Raw genomic sequence first — 20,396 nt, 5'->3', positions numbered from 1 at the left:
AGCCCTCCTAGGCAGGGAACCCAGAGCTTAGCCATTCGTTCCAGAAGTTACATTTCATTATAGTTCATGAATAAACTGATAAATTACACCAAGAATCACAGACAGCACAGAGGGAACATTCATCTCAAGCAGAGTATTTGTGTTGCAATGACAACAACTAATTTTATCAGAAAACGTCAAAATGAGCTCTCTTATCATGCAACTCATTTTACACAGTACAACACACACCCATCAGAGAGCCCCAGTTGTACTATGGGACCCACAATTTTGTAGGTAGGTTGCGTGTGTTAGCTCAGGAGGCCTTTTCAAAGGATCCGTAGCAAAAAGTTTCAGAAGATAAAACCCACCACCACTCTGCACTGCATGTGTGGTGCACTCTGCACCTCTTTTAAAAGAATTCTATTCATACCACCTCTGATTTATCAAAAAAAGAAAAAAGCAGTTACAATATTCTTATCCAATCTTAACAAGCAGCATAAATCCTTAAACTAAAACTAATTTTTAAAAAGCTGCCATAGCAAGCTATTTGAACTGATGAAAACGCGCCTGATGGTGCAACCACAGAGCTATAGATAGAAGAGCATCTGCGATTTCTTGTAATTCTCTGACACTTGTCTGGTCTGTGATCTAAAACCTTCTGACGTCAATTGAGGTTCCCACTGCAGCTCTCCATCCAAACACTAAATCAAGAGCACATCAGTGAAGAGATTGTTACCTAGAATATGAAACCTCGCCTTGTAAAGACATTTCCCCCCTTTATTTACTGCATTCAGGAAGGCTGTTTATGCATAACTTTAACTATCTGACTAGCCCCTTTGACTTTAAAGGGAATATTCAGTGTGTGTGAAGCTAAACACATGCGTTTGTCTTTGCGGGGACTTTTTTCCCTTTGTTTTTTCCATAAAAAAATGCAATTATAACTTTTTTAAAAATCTTCAGTATACGCTCATTTAAGAGTCAATGCTGGCGTTTGCTGGATTTATTTCACAAGTGATTAAAACCCGAGTGTTCGACTAGTGATTCTCCATTGTTTGAGTTATGTTTTCAAACCCGTCTTAGTGGCTTAGGACCAATACATCTCCAGAAAGTCACTACTTGTGCTTCAAGAGCTGTAGACCCTTCTGGAAGAGAGATTAGTTGAGAATGTCACTAGACAGAATGTCTGTGGCTTCAAAACTGAATTTAACACACACATTTTTATAATATGAGGTAAGCAAGAGTGACCACGCAACATACAAGAGTTTGAACAACAGTCCTTGTAAGAGCAGGGATCTTGCAAGCAACTGAGTACTGTTCCCACACAATTTGTTGGTCTCCCTGTGCTCTTCCCATCTCAACTATATACAACATGCAGATTTCTCCCCCCCAGCTGATTGTCTAGTCATTTATTATTTTCTTATTCCTCCGTCCAGGCAGTGTCAGCAGTTGTTCCAAGTGCTGGTGTCTTTCCATAGAGTTAATCACTGTAATTGGGATGTTTTATAGTTCTAGACAGGATGCTTTGCCATATGGGGTAGGAGCCACGGGCTGCAGGAACACGGCAGTGGAACACAGAGGCGTCTGAATGCTGCCACCTGAAGAGGAGATTTTTCTTACTCCAGTAAAGTTGTTGCAGCTTTCCCCGGATGGGAATGATCACAGAAGGTTAATTCCCTGAGGCCTATGGAAAAGTGCCTCCCATCTCCTCTCCTCCTGTACAGCCACAGGGACCAGTGGAAACATGTTGTGCAGGACCTTTGAGAGCGTTTTGGGATTCTTTGGGTTAAAACTTTAACTGATTACAACTGCATTGCAGTAGTTGCAGGATACTTCTGGTGCAAAAGCTAGAATTGGTTTAAACAGCTCACAGCAACAGAGCACAACCATCCAGGACAGAGATGGCAACATTTTACAAGCCTACTTTTTCTTTCCCGTCCCTCTCCTCCCCCATGAACAGGGATAAATAATAGCTCATTGCCCATTTCTTTCTCACAGGTTCTTGAATTCCACATTTCACCAGTCTCACTGTACACGACTATTTTCCTGTCCTGGCCCAACATCCAGGTCTGCTCCATGCTTCTACTGCGTAAGCTCTCAGCTGAATTAAGAAAACAGCCAAGCCCAAATTTCCTCCCCACCTCTGAAAATTAGCTTTGCAAATTCACCCCGTAGCACGCCCCGCATCCATACTGCATGGACTGTAATTGCCAGCAGTTTAGCATGACCACATGGATTGCAATCAGCACCATGCAACCAGCACATCTGTAACACTCAGAGCTCCTTCTACTCTGCACCATGCCAGGCCAAAAATACAGCATCGGGGCTCTCTTCTCCCCACACGCCTCCGCTCTTCTTTTATCCTGTCCACCTCTACTGCTGTAGGCCAGGAATTCAGACAACGTGACAGAGAAAAACATGCAGACAATGAGTTTCATCCTTTTTAATTGAATTGCATATCAATATTGATTGTGCTATTCATTTTGATAGTAAATCTAATCATTAAAAAAAAGTCTGCTTGCAGTCTCTGCCAAGCCTTCCCAGGCCAGCATCTGGCAGCATTTCCCTCAAGATAACATGCTGATGTGCAGTCAGAAATAACAGTCTGGGTACAGAGTTTAGGGCTGTCCCTTTTCTTTTTCACTAGGAAAATCTCTCGTCTGTCCTTCCTCCCTCCTGCTGCTGAGGACAAGATGCAGACAGGCAGCCCCAGCATCAGCAGAGGCTGAGTACAGGCTGGGCTCTGCTGAGCTCCAGTCTCTGCTCAGGGGCCTCTGTGCCTAAAAGGCACCATCTCAGGGACCAGGGAGATGGTTCGGAAAACCCAGGTGAGCAGAGCAGAGGGAGAGTCACCATGGATAACGCTAGTTAATCATGGATGACACAGTGCGTTTCTGCACCCAGCCGTCTGATGTTCTTTTTGTGACTACGCCCCTCAGAGCCTGTTGGAGTCAGTAAAACTAAGGTGATGAATTCCCTTGTTTCCCCAAGACCCCACACTGCTCTAGAAAGGCCTGGCTTTGAAGGTAATAGCGGGAAGTGTTACACTGGTCACCTCAGCCTGCCTCAAAGACCTGACGGATATTCCTCTCCCCTGGGATACCTGCTTACAGAAAACATCACATTTAAAGGACAAATGTGTGAGACAGCTCACCTGAACGCTATTCCCAACACATCCCTGCCAAGCTTCCTGGCTTGTGTTGTGTTTCAAAAATAAACAAACAGACAAACCACTTCAGAAACCTTTGCTGAGCAGCACTGAACCCGGGTAAGTGATCCAGTACCATCTATTTCCCCAACCTGCCAAAAGCCCAACTAGAGGGATAAACCCAGTGCTGTTCTCCCAAGCCACTGGTGTTGCACCAGCTTACCTTCACAGGGACCTGAGCCTTCTGCAAGTGGCAGAGATATATTTCCTCTGCAAACACTTGTTTTGCAACAGTTTATGCTTCTGCTGCCAGACATTATTTTTTACCCTCAGAATTAATGATTAACAATTAAGTTATTTGACAGGGGAATAGAGGCCCAGTGCTAATTAAAATTCCCTCATCTCTCCTCTTTGCAAAGAAAAAAATTGATATTTCTCAGTATCAGCATTCAACCAGAACAGGGCAGTTTGTGATGTTGACTTAATTAGATGGACAACCATGGGCACAGCCAAAAAAAAGCATGAAAATATCACACAGAGACCATACAAATGGTGAGGGAGAGAGAAGGGGGAGACGAGAAGGAAGAAACAGCCGAGTGGGGAGCTGGGAACCGAGTAAAAGAACATGTCCAGATTGCAGAAGAGCCACTTTCTATACCAAATAACATTTTATAAGAATACATCATCTGTTTAGCTGAAACAAAATAATTCAGACAGAGCAAACAGTGCCTGTATAGGCTGGGAGAAACCAGTAATAGGTGTCCTGCAAAGCTTGACTGCTCCATTTTAAGGAATGCATTTCTTCAGTATCCTGAGCAGCTGGGCTGTTCATCTACACCAGTTTTCACCTCCACCTGCTTGCTGGTGGGCTAGACCTCCTAGGGGCTTCGTGGTGTCTGCTTACATGCCAGCGTTAATATCAAAAGATTATGCTAGTTCATCAACCCTTTGAAGAGATCCTTTCCATTGTTGTTGCTGTGATGATTGCCTGATAGCACTTTCTCAGCCAGATCCACTAGGGATTACACCAGCGTAAATAAGATAAGCCGCTGTCTGGTTGCTATTAAAATGCACCAAGGCGCTCTTGGCTCAGACAACACTCTTGCACCAATGCAAACTACATCCTCAGCATTTTTGTTACATGTTTTGCCTCTTTTTGTTTATTTGGAGAATAAAATTTTCTCTCTGAACACCACAATAACCCACCCTAAACTTCCAATTCTCTTCTATCATCAATAATTTTCAAATCACTTGGCAATTTCCCTCTTCTTGTCTCTGCTGGGCCAGGACATGAACAGTCCTATGAGACTTTCAAGGGTGCTTTTGTAAGAACTAAGGGATGGAGAAAATCCCAGAAAGCTCCCAAGGCAGTACACAGCCCTGGCCAAGACAGACCTGGAAGAAAACAAAAGCTGATAGCTTTTTTGGGTTCTGTCTGAGCTAAACTGCCATAGCAAAGCTCAATTGTCACAACCAGAGTGAACACTTCAGGGTTGTGTTAGATGCAATCCATCCCTCCAAAGCATGGTGGGGTGGGCCAGCCTCTCTGCAGCAGCAAACAGCACTGGGAGCTATTACTTCTGAGCTAGAGAGTAGACACATCTGCCTGCTGCTGGAAAGGCTTTCCTGTTCTCTCACCCCCTGCTTTCTTGCCTTTTCTTGTTAAATCTAAGGGGGGAGTTGTTACCAGATAGTTTTAGGAAAACATTTAGTAATATATGAAATATAGAAACAAATAGAAACTGGAAGAAACTTGGAACTCATCATTCCTAGGTAACACCACCAGGGTAACAACACGCAGCAGCCAAACAGAGCTTCTAAAACATACATCAGGAGGCACAAAACCACATTTGACAGTTTCAGCACAACCCCAAAGGTGCTTACAGAAACTGCTTATAGGGGTGGGCACGAAGCTGCAAAAAGCAGTGGGGCTGTGAGAGGGCAGCCCTCTCCCAGATGCTTGTGGGAATCATTTGTCTTAGATATATCCTTCCATGCAGGAACTGAGCCCATGAAATTCATTTACTTGCAGCTTTGAAGCAGAAAGAATCAGAAAATGGCACCCAAGAAACACCAGCAGACTCACTCATTGGAAGTGGAGTGAACATATTCAGCATGGGCTTTCACAGCGAATTTACAGGAAAGCTGAACACTGATTTCTGTGCTTTTTCACCTCATTTTTTAAAATGATTGCCAGGGGAACTGCAGTTTTTAATTATTTTTTTGCACTTAAAGCTTATTAGATTTGTATTGCCTCCCCCCCACCCCCCACTTTCCACTTCCATATACTTCCTCCAGTCTACAGTTAATAAGAAATCAGTGTATTGCACTACCTGGCATCTTGCTGCTGAAGTGGCAGGAGACTTTGGTTACCAAGTCATTTGCTGCTTAATTGAAATCTTTTCTCTAGACTCATTGCCATGCAGACACTCTATTGGAATGCAGCAGTCAGGCCCAATATCGATTGTTCTCCCACTCCCAGCTTTCCTCCTCCGAGTTTGCAAATCAATTGCACCCTGTTGTTTTCCTTAAAAAAAAAAATTAACAAACATCACCCATTCCGCAACCCTATTTCCCCCTGAAACACACTGATTTGGCTTTGCATAGTTTCTTAGAGCAGAGACGGGCACAAAACAAGAAATGTCAGGTGGCTATAGTAAAAGCTAGATCCGCACCTTGTCAGATCATCTCCAAGAATGTGTGCATCAGCCAGTTCAGATAAGGTCCTGTCTAGGAGTGGATTGTGAAGATGTAAAGGGTAAATTAAATCCTAGTTTTAGACTCTCATTGAAAATTATCTGGAATTTATCTCCCATCTTTATTGCAGAAATTAAAGAATTTTTAACAGTTAAAAATCTAGCAATCAGAGAACCCTAATACAGTTGCAGCTTGCAGAAGAAGCCAGACTCCAGTTGCGAGTTTGCAGGATTGAAAACCAAGGCTAGGCAAGACATCACTTGCTAACACTAGAAAAGAGAGTCAATGCAATACAGGTTACTACAGACTCCTGAATTTGAAATCATGGCACCCAAGCCCTTTTGAATCCCATCCATTTTTAAAGTCCCCAGGGAACTCTGTGGTTCAAAACACTCTTGTCAAGGTCTTGTCTAGACAAGAGTTGTGTCTTTGGAGTCTCGGCTCAAACTTGCATAGTATGAACAGGTCTTTGAGGGCAGGGTCACATTAATGCTATGCATAACAACTGTCCCTAAATTCTTCCCGATAGATCTTGTGTCAGTACTTAGCACTACTCTTCCGAAAGACAGCACATTTGACTACTGCAGACTCTTTTGAGACAAGAAATGCAAAACTTCCCAAGGTGAGGTCCTCATACTGTAAGAGGACTTCATGGTGTCATTTGTGAGGACATACGTAGCTAAATGTCATGTGCCTGTTGCAAACATGCTTAAGCCTCTCAGCTGCTCTGCCATAGTGGCTTCTCACAGTTCCCACACAGCCCTTGTACTTTAAAAAAAAAAAAAATCAGGAGTTTTGCAAAGGGTGAAGCAGTGAACCTTACTTCTTCCTGAGCAGCTCTCTGGCTTATTACACATTTGTGTTGCAATACTGCCTGTAGGCTTCATCCAGCATCAGGCATCTGAACCCATGGGCTGAGACAGCTCTTGCCCTAAACACATTGTCACCCATGGGGTTTTTTGCTGATCTAGGCAATTTTACACCACACTTTCAGCCTGGGAACAGATCTGTGATTGAGGAGAAGCCATATAACCATAGGGAAGGAACTGAATAGTGTCTATTCCTGCCTTGGAAATCAAACCTTCCTGCAAAGTTGAGAAAGAGCATCTAGTACCAGGGGTCACTTGTTCCTGTGTAGACGGCAACAACAGAGACTTCCTAAGCCCAAATCATCACCCTACAGATCTTGTGGACTCCCATAGAGTCAGAAGGCACATTGCCAGTCTTAGATTTTCACCTTCTACAGATAAATTGGTAATTTCACTCTTTCCGCCCCAGAGGCCATACAGGTCCCAGAAAGATTTCCTTTCCTTTCGTCCTCAACCCAACAGAGTATCATTTCAGGATCGCACTCCATACACCTCCCAGTCCAGAGACCGTGTTGCTGCATTGAACTCAGACCCCTGCATTGCAGGTACCAATAGCAAATGCTGGACTGGCCAGCAAGCAGGAAGCAAAAATACATCTATCCCCTACAGTCTCAAAGGTTCTGCAGGAGCTATACAATCACGACACTCATTTAAGCCTCAGATTCCAGATTGCTCTGATCCTACCTGCCTTTTGGAAAATTAGACTGTCAGAGTACCAAATGCGCTCCTTGCTATTTGCCATGTAATTAAGCAGTAATTGCTGCCCAACACTAATCTCAGAGTGTATTTTTCCTGTGGAGCTCAGTGCCAGAGTTCACATTTGTAATTTAGTGGCATGCCAAGGAGCTATACCTAAACTCACAAAAGGATTTTCTCCACTCATCATCTCTCTTCTACTTTGGTGGCAGCTGGGATTCTGTATTCAGAGATGTTTGGGCTGGGCAAACAAATTAGCAGAGACCAGCCTCATTAGGAATTCACACAGGTTCCCATCCTGCTTCACAGCAGGAATGAGATGCTGACTGCTTAGTTTCTGGACCCCAAACACTGCCCAGTATGGGATGTACACTAAAACCTCCTCCTCCTTTCTACTCACACAGCCTGGCAGCCTCCAAAGAAGCTGAAGCAGCAGCACGATCTGCCCCCAAACCCATGTCTCCTTCCGACTTCTTGGATAAGTTGATGGGGCGAACTTCAGGATACGATGCCAGGATCAGGCCAAATTTTAAAGGTATGCAAAAACCCTGCTTTTGTGGCTTTGTTTCATTTTGGGACTGAAAACTGCATGCAACCCGCATGAATGCCTTCCTAACTGTATATGGAATACGAACAATCTTTATGTTCATATGAAATATGTATGATGAGAGATTTGGCATATGGATCTCTTGTAGATGTCTGGAAAGGCATCCGATTTCCACTCAGAATGGAAACAACCTTGTAATACCTTTACACGCAGGAAGCACTTCAATATCAACACATTGAGGGATCGGGGATCCTGCCAAACCAAGCAGTGACCGGCAGGGAGCTGAACACCTTACAGATTAGGAGAAAAAGCTTCAGCTTTCCTTTCCCCCTAAGTCACTGCCCACAGCACCTTCTAATAGCGGGCAATGCTCCCGCCTTACACCCACTGAAGCCAAGAGGGGTCTCTCCCATCAGCTCCAGAGGAATTCAGCAAGATGCCAGGGGCAGCTCTGACCCACCACCGTCCCCCATAGTAGAGGGGCTCTTAAGCTAGTGCCCAACACAACCCCATCACAACGGCTGCATTTCACACCTGATTTCCCCAGCTCACCCTGTTCTCACTGGCAGCTAAGCAGCATTGAAGCAGGCCTTGGAAGAGGCAACAGAACACCTTTCTTTGCTCCTCAAACCAACTCGTCTAACAAGGGTGGGTTTTGTGGGATTTTTTTGTTTTCTTTTTAACTGAGCTCACATTCCCAGAGCTATTTGCCCTCGAATCACACCCAAGAGATAAAGCAGGACCTGCCCCCTCTCAACCACTGTCTAGCCATCTTCAATGCTCATTTCATTCATTTCTTTTGTTTCCTACCACTAATTCCTCCTTGCCCCGAGAGTCACTGGCAATGCTAACATAGGGCTCCCAGGAACCATTAATCATGGTGACAGCACCTGCCATCCAGCTTCCAGCAATAAGCTCTATTCTGGGCTTTTAAACCCAAATATAGGTGGGAAGCTTATGTCCTAGTAATCAACTAAGCAGCAGAAAACACTGCTGTTTTTATCCAAATCACAAAGAGTTAAGAAACCACCCTGTAAACCTGCCTACCACTAAATTATGCACACACACAAAAGAAATTAAACTTTAATATTTAATGAAATGTATACATTATCTTCCTGCTGAAGGCAGCTGTATTGCATTTTTATTTCAGATAATTTAATTTCAGTTTTATTTCAATGAACTACACCTTCCCCACAGGGCAGTTTTGCTGGCTTAGCCTCCCACACATAAATCAGGCTCCAATTTATATGGGAGGCATAGGAGGTGTTTTACAGAGCTTGGGGTTGTAGCTCTCAAAGCATGTCATTTAAATTAACTGCAGTAACTCATAAGGGCATTTTAATGGCTTAGACCTAAATGAAAATAATACCAAAGATCCATATCAGATTGATTTTTGGGGAGGGGAAGATTAACAAAAAGATGACTGCAGCTTTTCCATAAATGCTGTAAAGTCTGGACTTAGCTGGGGATTCACATTCTGAAAACAAGGAAGAAGCATTTGGGCTTTGGTTTAAGTTGGAGGATGAAGCCAGTTACTCACACAGGGACAGACCTGAACCCAGCAGGTGTGGGACAAGGGACCTCTCATCCAGGCTGTACCCTTAACCTTGCTGCTGGAAAACTATATTCCTTTACAGCTGCATCCCACTGCAGAGGTGGCACATTTCAGTGCAGGGAAGTTTCTAGAGCCTCACACAAGCTAAAAAAAACCCAAACCCTGCAGAGTGCTCACGGCTCCCCTTGGATACAGCAGGAAGAGCGCAGTGCCTCAACAAGAGCTGGGCTGCCCCAAGGAGTCTTCTTCACATGCACTGGGCCAAGCTCATCCCACACTCAGCTTCACGTCAGCACAGGCTCAGGAAGAGGAGGGCCAAAATCTTTCACGCATGTCAAAGGCATGAGCACATGCAGTCATCCAGGAGGTCTGCTCAGTATTTTTCTTATGCCATGCCCTTTGGGAAGGGAAATCACATGCACATGGACCTTCTATACGGTTTATGAGATGGATCCAGAGAAGAAAACTTACTCCTGAGCTCAACAGGAGCACTACAGAAGGGATAAAACAAGCATTAAAGCCTGATCAAACGTGTGCTTTCAGCTGCTGGATAAACTTCATAAGCCTGTTGGATAAGAGGGTTTGGTGAAGGATAAAAAAAAGAGACACCATTTTGTATCTGATGTTTTAGCCCATGCCTATGTTTAACAGTCTGGAGGAAGAGCTGCACAGATTGAACAGTATGTGAGCTGCTGCTGCGCTGGCAAAGGGCTGTCTGGGAGCTGGTTAGACAGAAGCCTGTTCAGATGGCCTGGGACTCATACCAAGAAAATCCCAGCCATAGAGAACATTGCTGTTACGTGGCTGCAATCCTACTCCTGCAGAGGACAGGCACAAAGTTTCAGAAGAGGCCAAAGTAGGAGAGGAGGAAAGGGAAATGAAAAGGAGCAAACCAAGCTCCAAATGTTACTTAGTAATCAGGAAATTCCATTAATTTCCACACAGAAGGAAGTTTGCACTGATTAGAGGCACAAGCCTCTCATTAAAGCCATTCCTCCCTCCCAGTATTTCATCTTGCAGCAGCTGCCAGACTGCAGATGTGGCCTTAAGGGGCAAGCATCACTCCCCGAGCAAGGCTGAGCCATCAGGCAGTGTTCAAAATGCAGACACCATCCTCATCTCCATAAAGGATGGGGGAATAATCTAAAAATCCACACTCGCCGCTTTCACAGATCTTATCTTCCCAGAAGCATCCGTCACAGGGATGATACAAGTTTAATTCTCCCAGTGTTAAGGGGGATCTTGGTTCCTGGGGCAGTATCCTCTGCTCTCTGGCTGGGCTCCCTTTCCCCACCACACACTGGGCAGGACCAGTAGCAGCTCCTTCAGGAGCCCCCAGAGCAGGGGCCCTTTTCGCTTCTCCCCTTCCCTTGTTAAGGCTCTACAGAAATCCTCTCATTATATGTGGGCAAGCCACTGGTTTGCCAGGCACCAGATATGCCTCTGGTTCCAAAATGTTCTCCAGCTTTTTGCTTTGTGCTGAACTGCAGCTCTTGGCATCTCCCTCAGTCCAAACGCAGCATTTCCACCTCACATTTGCCAGGCAATATTGTGATCCGCTTCCAGTCATACTGATACTTTTGGGCACCAGCACCACACGAACAGACTGATCCCCATATCCTCTAACCACAATCTTTTCATCCCTTAATCCTCACGCCCCTCCTTTGGTGGTCCCTTAACTCTTCTAATACGAGCAGGCTAAGCAAAGCTTTGGTCTGAAAGCAAATAAATTCCAGGAGAAGCATGGCCCAAAGTCTGGGAATACCCTCTCCCAAAAGAGTACAGCCATAGAACTTCTGCTGGCAGAGCCCTGAAGTCTCCTATCCAGCTGTGAGCCTTAGCAGACACCACCATTATCACATGGGGTACTTGCTCCTTTACCCAGCCTGATCCCTACAGCACACTGCTGCACTGGCTCCGTAGGGAGTATATGGTCCTAGTTTAGAAACATTTAAAATACTCATTTGAAGAATCTAAAAGTATAGAACTCTAAACAAGAGGGCCTGTCAATAGTCTCTCAGGTCTTTTCTGGGATACATTGCTATCACATTCAAGGTGAGCTTGGCACCCATACAGCAATGTCGAGATATCCAGAAAGCTGTCCTGCCTGGCTGTGATCTATTCCTTTTCATCAAAACAGTTCACAGAAGAGATATATAAACACTCTCCCAAACAGGAGAACAGAGCCAAAGCAAGAGCATTGTCTGATGTCAAACTGGCATCAGAACCAAGACTAGACTAAGCCGGCCATCGAGACCTTATTCCCATACCCACCCCTCAGCCACCCTGTTCCCACAATAGGTTTTAGTACTACAGAGTGAAAATACTTTGTCTTATAAGCACACGGTGAAATGCTGTTCCAATCTGTATTTGTCATGCAGGCCCACCAGTGAATGTCAGCTGCAACATTTTCATCAACAGCTTTGGTTCGATTGCAGAAACAACTATGGTAAGTAAAAATCACAGCACAGCTGCTCAGCTACTGGCTCAGCCTCATTGCACTCCCAGCAAATGCAGCACCACCCTCCTCTTTAGTGTGAGCAGAGGAAAATATTGTCTCCATGTTCCCAAGTTTACCTAAGGTTTGAGTAAATTAACAGTCAACACACAAGACTCGCACTTCATGTAGTTGAAGATCACACAGTCTGCAACTGTGTGATATCTGCATCTCTATGAAAACACTGTACAGGCAAAGTATAAGGGTCAGAAAAGGCAACAAATAGTCTTTTCTGAAGACTTGCCTAAGGCTCCAAGCTCAGAAACAGTTGCAGATACTTTGTGTTTAAGTGCATATAAATCCAGAAGTTTGATTCAACACTTTAAGTGAAGGGAAATCAGCTGGACTCAAATTCAGTCTGCACCAGATTTCAGATTCCCAAAGATTAAGAGAATCACTAGATAATTATTTTCTTGGAGACATATTTCTGTTAGACAATGATTTTTAATAAAAAAACCACAGTTTTTGCAAGTTAAGGCTCACTTCAGACAAAATTAGTGAACATGGCTAAAGGCTGTATCTAGTTGGCAAGACACTAGGAGCAGAGGATCACTGGAACAGGAGATAATTGCTCCATCTGAAAACTATTAAAGATTAGTTGTGACATAATCAGTGAACAGCAAAGGAAAACTCTGGAGGTACAGTGCCTTACCTCTGTGCTAATTAAAGTTAATCCAGAAAAATGGTGTTTAATTACTCTTTGGTAATTCTTTTTCTAGAAAGATGGTGAATGAAGAATGCAAGACTCCAGCCTCAGGTGTTTTGTGCATTCAGGCAGGATGTTTAGGCTTTACATATAGATTACACCGCTTGACTTGAACATTACTTGTCATGCACACCACTGTCAGAGGAGATCAACAGCTATATACCTGGGGTTATACATCTCTTTTGACACTATACCATTCTTCTGGAAGTGTTTGGGGTCGGGAGCAGTTCAGTTCCAGTAGTAGAAAAAAAAAGCTGTTACTCTGTCCAAACACAAAGAAACACATTTCATAGTTGGATTGCAGAATTTGTCAGAGTTCACAGGCAAGAAGTATATTCATGGATTCATTTGTATATAAAACAAAAGAGAGAACTAGAACCGAAATACACATCTGTTCCTAATGTACTATTTTATTGGACACCTCCTTTGGTGTTACAGGCAATAAATAGTCTGTTCCTACACAGTCTAGCAGAGATGATCCACAGACTGCCAGGGAGAGGGGTAGGCCCACAAGGGATCCCTGTGCAACGTACAGAGCACATTACAATGACATGTTTTTCAATATATCTGTCCTACATTGCAAGATGTATTGGAGCAGTCATACAAAGATGCCACAGGATCCCAGTGAGCAGGATGCTCCATAAAATTAGTGTAGACTAGCATGAGAGAGAGAGAGAGATGCGGTTCACCTCCAAGACATGCTGCAGGGACTTGCTATCCTCTCCAGATGCCACTCATTTCATAGTCTATCTTCCATAGAAAAAATTCCCATGGGAACCCAAGAATACCTTCTGGGCACATTGCTTTGTCTACAAATACCCAAGCCAGCTCTGACAAGCTAGTCCAGATGTCAGGCTGACACAGCACTGCACACAACCTCATATGATGCTCTTCTTTGGGGGACAGCAATTCTGCTTGTAAATGCTGACCAGAACTCAAGCAACACAGGTACAGAAACATCCAAAAATGAGAGCCCAGCAAGTCAGAGCAGTCTTTGGGATTTGCTAACCTGGGATTTACTCTGCAGAGAAGCCAGTCTCTCCCCTCTGTTTGAGGATGCAGCAGGTCAAACAGTCAGTGTCACCTCCCCACCACAGTTTCTGGAAGGGCAGAAGGTCCTGTCATGAAGGGATTTTGAGACAGACCTGACTACTCTGAATTCAAACAAGCGATCAAATATGAGGGCGGGGAAGAGAGGCAATTCAATGTTTTACCATAAAGAAAGTAGTAGTCTATCATTGACCCCTGGGACTGATGATGGTAACACTCCCCCAGCTGCTTCACTGGCCAAGAGAGAAAGAACAACATTATGGTTTAAACCTCAATCATTAGGCACCCTAAGCCTGGCCAGGTTCAGATTTTGAGTACTACATCATCTTATGTTTGGTTACTATTGCACTACTACCTGCAGGAGAAGAGTCACAGGTTTTTATGGATACTACACATGCTATTAGAGGCGGCTTTAAAATATCTCCATAGCAGGGCTGTTAGTTCCTACAGAAAACGCCACTGTTGCCATTTAATTTTACACTGCTTGAATCTCATAAATCAGTGTAAATCATTAGGTCACCATGCAGAGGATTAGAGAAATTGGAGATGAATGCTCACTTACAGTTTGAGGCATCATGGAAGGTAGAGGAAGAGGAGAAAATAGAACAAAACAGGCATTTGATGCAGCCATTTGGGTCCACAAACCTCAGAAGGAAGGATAATGAGTTGGGACCGAGAGAAGGCACAGACTTCCCAGAGTGGGCAGAAAGCTGGTATCTGCCCCACAAAGGTTCAAAATGAACAAGGCAAGAAATGGAGACCCGAAAACTGTTGCAAGGATAGAAGGAAGGAAGGGGAAAAAAAAAAAAGACAAAGCATCCAAACTGAATTCCCCAAAGCAGAGCTGACTTAGAGTGAGCAAAATGAACTCCTTTAAGCATCCTGCAGAACTGGAGATCCAACATAAAAGCCCCTAGTGGTACACAAAATTGATTGGACATTTATGTTAGATTGTGGCTCATAACTTGTATCCATCAACCTCACTTGCAGTCAGCTCTATGGACCAGGGAACCTGTGATTTGGAACACATCCCTGTGAACCCAACAAGTGTTTCAAGGGGAAAGATACTACCAACTACCACAGCCAGACAAGTCCAGACAGCCTCCTTCTGTCCCAAAGCTTTACTACAATAGTGCATCCAACAGCAAGGGATTCCAGAGGACAAACGCAAGATGCATCCACTCATTTTTATTAAAAACACCAAACAATCCCCAACCACAAGCTGTTAAATCCCTTTTTGCTCTTCAAAAGCACAAACACCTTCCGCCCAGCCACACCAGAGTAGGAAACCTATAGCAAAGCTACAAATTCTTTATTCAAAATGAAACAGAAGTCAAAACCAAGACCCTGTTCCCTGGGTGCTTAAGTGAATAAACTGCACCAGCTTTGGCTTTTCTTTGTAGCATGAGAAACTGGTAGGATTATCTGAGCATTTCATCTAACAAATTTCCTGCTATAATAGCGAACTTGGGATTGAGCAATGCCCTTGATCTCTCTTCCAATGGAAGCTGCGGTTTTATGGATCTCACTGGCTTAGGCAGTTGGGAGCATTTTGTATACAGTGAAGGCACATGGAGAAGGAGGAATACTTTTTTATATCATCAGCAGAGCTGCTAGGAGTTGGACTCAATGCTCAAGATGACACATCCCAGTCCCATGTTTTAAAAAGGGCCTACATGCAGCAAACAAGAGTGTAAAAGAACGAAAGCCACAAAACAGCCAGCACAGGCTCCCCTAGATACAGTGTACATATGCAGATTTGTTTCTGCTGATTTCATGCCGTAGTTATGCCATCTGAAAAGAGCAAACTAAATGTAACCTCCCAGCCAGCTGCATCACAGCCACAATTGGTCTCCCAGCATCTCCTAAGGACAGGAGAAGCTGGAGGTTGCAACTGTCCAAGTGTTAAATACTTATTCAGAGACATCTGTATATCAGCTTTCCAATGAGATAACAAACCATCCTGCAGAACAGACTAAGCAATTCACTCCAGCCTCACAAGCCATAGTGCAGCAGACAGCAAATACGACTGATGAAGCATACGGGTCACATTTAACACTGGGCCCACTCACCCCAAGGTCAGCGAAAGATGTAAGTATCAACACACAAAGCCTGTAACAAAGGCTACATTTTGAGCTCAGTTGTCTGCAGTCAGTCATTCTTAAAACCAACCATCAGCCCCACAGATATGATATGTATGTAACAAGTCACACAAAGCAAAATGAAAAGGTTTTCACACCATCTCACAGTCTACTGCAGTTTCAATATTAGACCTGCAGTGTTTTGGCCATCTCTATGGTTGGAGTTTGTCTTTGCACTGAAGGGGGGGGGGGGGGGGGGGGGCAGGAAGCCATGAAATGGGACTATGCAACTCAAATACAAGGACATAAAAAACCAATCTGAAGAACAAGACCTCACTACTAAATTCCTAAGTGTGAAATTCAGGATAGCAGCTACAGCCCACCCCCCTCAGCAGCTCCATCCTTGACCCAGAGGAATATGCTTTCCCCTCCTCTTGTAGGAAGGCCCTGAAAAACTTTCTGCTTTGGTTTCCAGAACAAAAAACCCACACATATTAAGCACCAGGGTACTGCTCCCACCCCTCACCCCATCGCCTACCTTCCTCAAGCAACAGAGTTCCTCCTCAGCAGTACCTCCAACACAACTGCTGTTCACGGGGCCTCCTCCCCTTGGCCCAGCTGTGGTTTTCACAGGAGGCTTCAAATTGGCTACTTGGCCACAGCTGTGGCAAGGTAATGGGGTCCCTTATTAACCCTTCCAAGGTCTGCTCCCAGTGTGTTTTGTTTTTTTTTTTTTTTTGCAGTCAGTTGTAGTGCTCCTTTGCAGGGCAAGTAGCCTTAAAAATATTTGTTCATTCCCCTTCTAGCGAATGAACCCTATGTCAATAAAGCCCCTTGTGCTCTGCTGTCCAGGTGGGATAACAGAATCCTCTCCTGAGGGAGTTCAGTCTCTACCCTGTTTTTTTCCATCAGCAAAATGTAAATTTATCAAAGTGAAGTCTCTCACCAAAACTGTTCGGTGCAGAGGCTGGTCTGACAGAACCCCTGAGTCAGGGGCTGAAACCCATTGAGTTTCCTGACAGCGTTCATCCCTTCTTCACAGCACTACCTCCAGCCTGCCGCTGCTTTCATCCGCTCACTCATCATCAGATGCCAAGACTGTGGTCTCTTGGGAAGGAACGGTCTGAAATGATCTTCTGTTTCCTTGGCTCCTTGCGAGGCCACTAAGCAGAATTTCACTTCAGCATTATCAAACTGAACTACTTTGATCACTTCAGTTAGTTCCTTCCTGCTCTGTGTCATTTCACCCTTGGGAGTAAAATGCCTTTGTGCCAAATTGCAAAGCTCCTGAATGCCTTCATAACACAGAGTTGCTGCTCTCCACTCCCAAGCCAGCCAGAGGAGCAGGCTGCACAAGATAATCAATGCCTGGATGTGATTGGCACACAAATGAGGAACTCAAGTGATAAGAAGGATATGGAGAAAGAGATTTTTTTTGCTGAGTTTGCAGTCCCAGTAAAACCTTTTTTTTTTTTTCTTGAACGTTCACATCAGAAATTGGTCTGTTCTGTCCACCATTGAGGAATAACTGTGGACTTCTTGGTGATGCTAATTAAGATCTCATACAACAGCATCCAGGAGAAACACTGTAGCTCTCCATGTAGCCAACGAATGAGTATTTGGCTCATCACCTCTCAGCTTGACTGCAATGCCTAGGCACAAAGCTCACACACAGGATACTTTAGCTGGTACAGAATACTGTAATCCTTATCTTAGGCTATGTCACAGCCACAGACACGCCCCATTTGCTCTCCATGCCTTCTGCTGGCTCTTCAGGCAGTGTCATGTCCAGTTTGCAGTCACAGTGCTTGTTTTTACATTTATGTTCAAATAAGCCTGGACACAAGAAACCTAAAAGGCTGCTCCGCACCTTCAATACTACAGTGCAATGCAGCTGTCTGTCATAAGGGAAAAGGCATCTAGGAGGAAACAGCCGTTCTCAGTGGCCAGGTCAGGACTGTGGAATAAACCCACTACTAAGGAAGACCTTCATAAACACACACACATACATAGGTAAAATATTAATGCCATAAAATGACAAAGCCAGAGAATTGCATTCAGTGCCTGTATTATATTTCTATGTCCTTGCCTTTTTCATATTACAACATAAATGCTCAGGTGTCTATATTCCAAAACAGAAAAATATCCACTGCAAACACTTGTCTCCAAAGGAGGAGCACAAAGAATAACATGCACCAGAGTTACTCACCACGCTGCTGAACATCCCCTGGACGGAGGTAGTGCAGTCTCTCACACCACACATCTACAACATGCCCCTGGGCTGTTCCCATGTAGGACATGAGTACAGGACACTCGGTCTCTGGAGATGAGTTAGAAGGGCCCTTCTCACAGCCATCTACTGTGAGAAGTTAATTTTCATTTGGCCCACAAGCATGTAGTTAAGATCCTTCATCATGGTGACGAAGACTATGGCAGTCATTCTGTCTGTGGCCTCTTATGCCTGCTGTGGTGGCAATGTAAATCACACTACACCTCTCTTCTCACCTTTTCCTTTCCTTTTGGCAAGTTTTGGAACCGAAGCAGTGAATTTACTCCTGCAACAAAGCTTATTTGCGGCAACACAGGTTGTTGTAGAGAGATTGGCTCCATTTACCCCCCCTTCCAACACTCAGTCAGGCTGGGAACACTTCTGGGCAGCTACCACTGAAGTTTCTTCCAAACATGAGTTTAATTTGTGTTGTACATGACATAAGCCCCCAACTGGAGCTGACCTGCTAGCATCCAGCTTATTTGTAGCTGAATAAGCAAAACAACCTTTTGCTTTCTACCTATTAGGTCAGTGACATTGATTTCCCCTGACTGCAATGGCTGCAGATCCTTACACACAGCAAAGGGAGAACTGAAAGTATACATGTTGTTCGGGGAGCTGCTGCACGCGATGAGAAGTGGAGATTAAGGGTTGCTTTCCTTTTCCAGGTTTGCATGATTGGCTAGTCCTGCACTAAGACCCTGGTTCTGAGCTGTCCGCAGCTATTCACACTTTCTCAAGACACATTATCCAGTGTGGACAGAGATGAGTAATTAAGTCAGAGGGATGCACTAGGACTTGTGAAGGTGACATTAGGAATATCAGCAGAAGGAGAGAGTGTTGCAACTCTTTTTCATGTTCAGACCTCTGCTCCTTTTAACATCAAGTCCTTGGTCCATTTGCTGTTGTCACAATCATTAATGTCATTAGCAGCTTCTGTGCTCTGAGGATGCAGATGGCACTACGTGGCCTGAAACAGATTCTAGACCATGGGCTTGGCTATGAACTGCCCCATGCAAAAACACAAAGCACCCAAGACACAATCCTCTCCCAGCCCTCCAGTGTGCCTGGACTCCACAAGAGTCATGTCCTCCTAGACAAGAGGCTGTAGGTTCACAGTCAAGCGAGCATTTGAGGCAGCAACATCAGAAAGACTCTCCTCCACATGCACCCTTCACTCCAGAGCTTTGTGTTCTCCAGATGGAAAGAACAGACCTGATGGCAGAGTCAGAAAGATCTCCTCAGAGGTGCCAAATAGTCTCACTGAAGGAAAGGTCCTAGTGCCTGCAGCAGGTATTAGATACCTGTAAGCATGTCAGACACCCTCCATTAACTGTCTCTTAATAAAAGTCTTCAAAGTACATTAGCATTAGAAAGGCACCAAAGAAACCCTTAACCATGATAGCAACTATTAGTTTGGGCCAGGGCAGTGAAATTGGTTTATTATATACTGCTCTTCAGATGCAGTCTGCCTCTAAACTTAGAAAATCTCAATTAATTTATGGACATGGAGCTTCTGTCCCTCTCCTGATAGCTGGCACGTCCTCTCCCCATTTCAGTTTGTTGGCTCACTTTCTTATGTGAAATTCAGCAGAAAAGAGGCACGCAGATCACCCTGGGAAGCTACTGGTTAGACAGGGAGAACAGAAACTGCCTTTAATTGTCCAGGAGAGTGAGCTCAACCTCAGCAGCCAGCCTTGGCCTGGGGAACTCAGGGGAGCTGTAAGACACACAGTTACTAGGCAGATATAATTTTGCATAGTGCTGGGGGACTCGTTTCAATTAAAGAAGGTGGTCATCCTATAAAATCTGTAGCATTTATGGCATTTTGACATTGGAGAGGGGAACCCAGAACACTCACTTAGGATTAGGAGAGTACACTTCATGCACACCCCTCCCATGTTCACATACTCTCACCAAGGGCAGTTGCTCCCATCAGTTCATCTGAGTTACCCTTATATTAGTGAACACACAGGGAACATCCCTTCCATGGACTGCCTGTCTCACTGTGCCTTTTCTTTTCACAAGTCTGGAGGAACCGTACATAGTCACAATATAGGATGGTTCAACACTGAAAAGAAGTTGGCTTCGATGTCCTTCCCCCCTTAATCCTCTGCAACAGTCATCTTGCTGACACTAGCCCTTACGATCCCTGCAACCGAACATCGCTTCTCCAGCCCCGGGGTTCAGATTAGAGGTCTTGACACTTCACACACAGCTGATGATTGCTGTGACGGAGGAATGCAAGGATAGGCAGCTGCTCATGCTATGAGATAGCTGTAAGCTACAGAGCTAAAAATAGCGA

The 20,396-nt window shown here is 44.6% G+C and overlaps 1 protein-coding gene across 2 annotated transcripts in view; it reads left to right on the top strand.

The window, feature by feature from the left end:
• GLRA1 (glycine receptor alpha 1) overlaps positions 1–20,396 on the top strand; it is a 39,789-nt gene that overhangs the window by 7,867 nt on the left and 11,526 nt on the right. The window contains exons 2-3 of one of the 2 annotated variants that reach the window (XM_076349827.1): positions 7,791–7,921; positions 11,870–11,937. In XM_076349827.1, coding sequence (XP_076205942.1) covers positions 7,791–7,921; positions 11,870–11,937 — 199 coding nt within the window. Of the gene's footprint in view, positions 1–7,790; positions 7,922–11,869; positions 11,938–20,396 lie in introns of those variants that run through there. The other variant, XM_076349828.1, reaches the window with a different exon arrangement.

The sequence above is a fragment of the Aptenodytes patagonicus genome, chromosome 12, assembly GCF_965638725.1.
Source record: "Aptenodytes patagonicus chromosome 12, bAptPat1.pri.cur, whole genome shotgun sequence".
Lineage (NCBI taxonomy): Eukaryota > Metazoa > Chordata > Aves > Sphenisciformes > Spheniscidae > Aptenodytes > Aptenodytes patagonicus.
Note: the sequence above shows the minus strand (reverse complement) of the source record. Positions and strands in the feature narration are given on the sequence as shown.